This window comes from Citrus clementina, unplaced genomic scaffold (assembly GCF_000493195.1).
Source record: "Citrus clementina cultivar Clemenules unplaced genomic scaffold, Citrus_clementina_v1.0 scaffold_7, whole genome shotgun sequence".
In the NCBI taxonomy this organism is placed as follows: domain Eukaryota; kingdom Viridiplantae; phylum Streptophyta; class Magnoliopsida; order Sapindales; family Rutaceae; genus Citrus; species Citrus x clementina.
This window is the reverse complement of record NW_006262075.1, coordinates 15,534,469-15,537,434: the sequence shown is the minus strand read 5'-3', so window position 1 is coordinate 15,537,434 and position 2,966 is coordinate 15,534,469. Positions and strand designations below refer to the sequence as shown.

The following is a 2,966-nucleotide window of genomic DNA, read 5'->3' as shown; positions in this document are numbered from 1 at the left end:
GTTTACTTGAATAGGGTTGATTGATGGGATGCGTGTTACTCCTACTATAAATACAGGTCCCGTTAAGCTCCATAATCTATAACACATCAACCCAAAATCTTTTTTTTTTTAAGTGACTAACAAACAATTAAAGAATTACGTGAGACTAATTTTGTGTCATCTGTAGCTGTCAATAAGTACCTCCCAAAAAAGTGCTTCAACATACAGAGTTGGATAGTTACAACGACAATGGAGCTCACTCATCATTCTTGGGTTTCCTGCTGGGCCGCATGGCTGGCTACCCTGGCAGTCATCCTCATCCCTCTGCATCTCCTCCGCCGCCGGAAACTCAACTTACCACCAGGCCCAAAATCCTGGCCCATCATTGGAAACCTCAACCTCATCATGGGCCCAGCTCCCCACCGGTCCGTGGATGCCCTGTGCAAAAAATATGGGCCCATTGTGCAGCTCAAATTTGGGTCATTCCCTGTTGTCGTGTGCTCCTCTGTTGAGATGGCTAAGGCTATTCTAAAAAGTCATGACGCTATTTTTGCTTATCGGCCCAAAATGGCTGCCGGCAAGTACACAGGCTACAATTTCTCAAATATCACATGGTCACCTTATGGTCCATACTTTAATCAGGCACGTAAAATATGCACGATGGAATTGTTTACTGCCAAACGCCTAAAGTCATATGAGTATATAAGAGTAGAAGAATTAAATGTGCTTCTTAAACACTTGTATGAATCATCTGGAAAGCCTATTGCGTTGAAAGATCATCTTGCAGACGTGAGTCTTAACGTTATAAGTCGTGTGGTCTTAGGGAAAAAATATTCAAATGAGCGTCAAAATGGGATTGAGATCACACGACATGAGTTGAAGGAAATGATCGATGAATTGATTCTGCTTAATGGTGTATTTGATATCGGGGATTCGATTCCATGGCTAGGGTTCTTGGATTTGCAGGGTAACATAAAGAGAATGAAGGCTGTGGCCAAGAAGTTTGATAGGTTTTTAGAGCAGGTGGTTGATGAACATAATGCTAGACGAAAAGGGATCGATAATTATGTGGCTAAAGATATGGTGGATGTGCTTTTGCTGCTCGCTGATGATCCTACTCTCGAAGTTAGGCTGGACAGACACAGCGTCAAAGGTTTTACATTGGTATGTATTCAAATGACCCTTTTAAATACAAATTATATGACTCGAAAACATGATTTCTAATCATTAAACTCTTTTCTCTCTTTCTTGTAAATTATTACAGGACCTAATAGCTGGAGCGACTGAGACCTCAACATTGATGTTGGAATGGGCCTTCGCTGAATTAGTGAAAAATCCGGAAATTTTAGATAAAGCAACAGAAGAACTAGACAGAGTAATTGGAAAAGAAAGGTGGTTCGAAGAGAAAGACATTGTTAATCTCCCATTTATTGAGGCCATAATTAAAGAAACAATGCGTTTGCACGGTGCTCCAATGCTTATGCCCAGGATGGCTAGAGAAGATTGCAAAGTTGCGGCCTACGACATCTTGAAAGGCACTCAAGTACTAGTTAATACGTGGACAATAGAGAGAGACCCCGCTCTGTGGGAAAACCCCAATGAGTTTTGCCCTGAGAGGTTTCTTGGAAAATCAATTGATGTCAAAGGAAATGATTTTGAGTTACTGCCATTTGGAGCGGGGAGAAGAATGTGTCCAGGTTACAGTCATGGGCTGAAGGTGATTCAATCAAGCCTGGCTAATCTTTTGCATGGATTTACATGGAAATTGCCTGGGAATATGAGCAATAAGGAGCTTAACATGGAGGAAGTTTTTAAGCTTGCTAATCAGAAAAAAATTCCACTTGAAGTTGTAGCTCAGCCAAGACTTGCTCCCCATCTTTACAATATGTGATTGTGGATGCCAAAATAATAAATTTACATGGCTTCCAAAATAATAAACTTATCGTAAGTAATAATTTCATAATCTATTTTGGTGAAAATTTGGGCTTTGTGTTCGTCAAATGATATCTCGTTTGTGTTCAAAATGTTTGCAAAATCCTCGCATTCAATTTTAATTAGTAGTTTGAGCAGAAGGATTTGAGAATCGAAGCTGTTGATAATATTGTCGCTATATACTGTTTGTAACTATGTGATCGTAGTTCGTACTTATAGTTGACAAATATAAGTTCTATTATTCCACAATAATTTGTATAGTTTATAATTTAATTTTTTTTCAAATTGAAATTGTATGTGCAAAAGACTTACCGAAAGTATAATTAATTTATACACTACAGCTTGCATGTAGATTTTAATAGCTTCATACGAACTAGTGGATTCACTGTGAGGAAAACTGTTGAATTCTTTTCGGTTTGCTGAAGGATTTTTTCTTAGTGTTTTTTTTATTATTTTTTATTCTTTTTTTTCTTAGTCTTTCCTAGTGAAATATAAGTGGCTAAGAGAGATTTTTTTTTTTATTGACAGTCAAGTTGGCTTTCTTTTTTTACTATATTCACAATTAAACTTCTTTATTTTGTTTTTACTACATTCAGAAGACTAGGAAAGAAATACACTAGAAGAGTATCTTAATATGAGTTTTTTTTTTGTGCTTTTAGTGTCTTTCCCATTGATTAATTATATAACTCCACATATTCCTTTCTAGAGATTGTTAGTTTTCTCCGTACCGAAATTAATAGTTATCATTTATTCTTATTGTTTTCATAATAATCAATAACCTCCATAACTTAAAATTTTAAAAGGAAACAAGGGAGTAAATGTGTCATTCGTTTGATATTTGATCTTGGAAATATAAAATATATCTTGAATATGAAAAAAAGCATTTAAATATAACAAAAACTACAAGAAAATATGCTTTTATTTATATTGATTAGAAATAAAATAAAATTTTAAATACTATAAAACAGAAATATAGGTTTTGATATGAATAAAAAATGTAAAATGATCGTATTAAAAGTTATTAGTTATTATCAATAAGAGAATAAGTGATATAC

At 35.3% G+C, this 2,966-nt stretch overlaps 1 protein-coding gene across 1 annotated transcript; it reads left to right on the top strand.

Annotated features, from left to right (window-relative positions):
• The first annotated feature begins 222 nt into the window (after nt 1-222).
• On the top strand, nt 223-1,870 carry LOC18035875 (cytochrome P450 71A1). The gene is made up of 2 exons (XM_006427663.2): nt 223-1,143; nt 1,244-1,870. The coding sequence occupies exons 1-2, from the start codon at nt 229-231 to the stop codon at nt 1,868-1,870; spliced, it is 1,542 nt and encodes a 513-aa protein (XP_006427726.1). The 5' UTR covers nt 223-228.
• The last annotated feature ends 1,096 nt before the right edge of the window (nt 1,871-2,966 follow it).

Coding starts and splice junctions, on each gene's coding strand:
- LOC18035875 (XM_006427663.2), top strand. CDS start 229: ATGGAGCTCACTCATCATTCTTGGGTTTCCTGCTGGGCCGCATGGCTG. Junction 1,144..1,243: donor GCGTCAAAGGTTTTACATTG/GTATGTATTCAA, acceptor AAATTATTACAG/GACCTAATAGCTGGAGCGAC.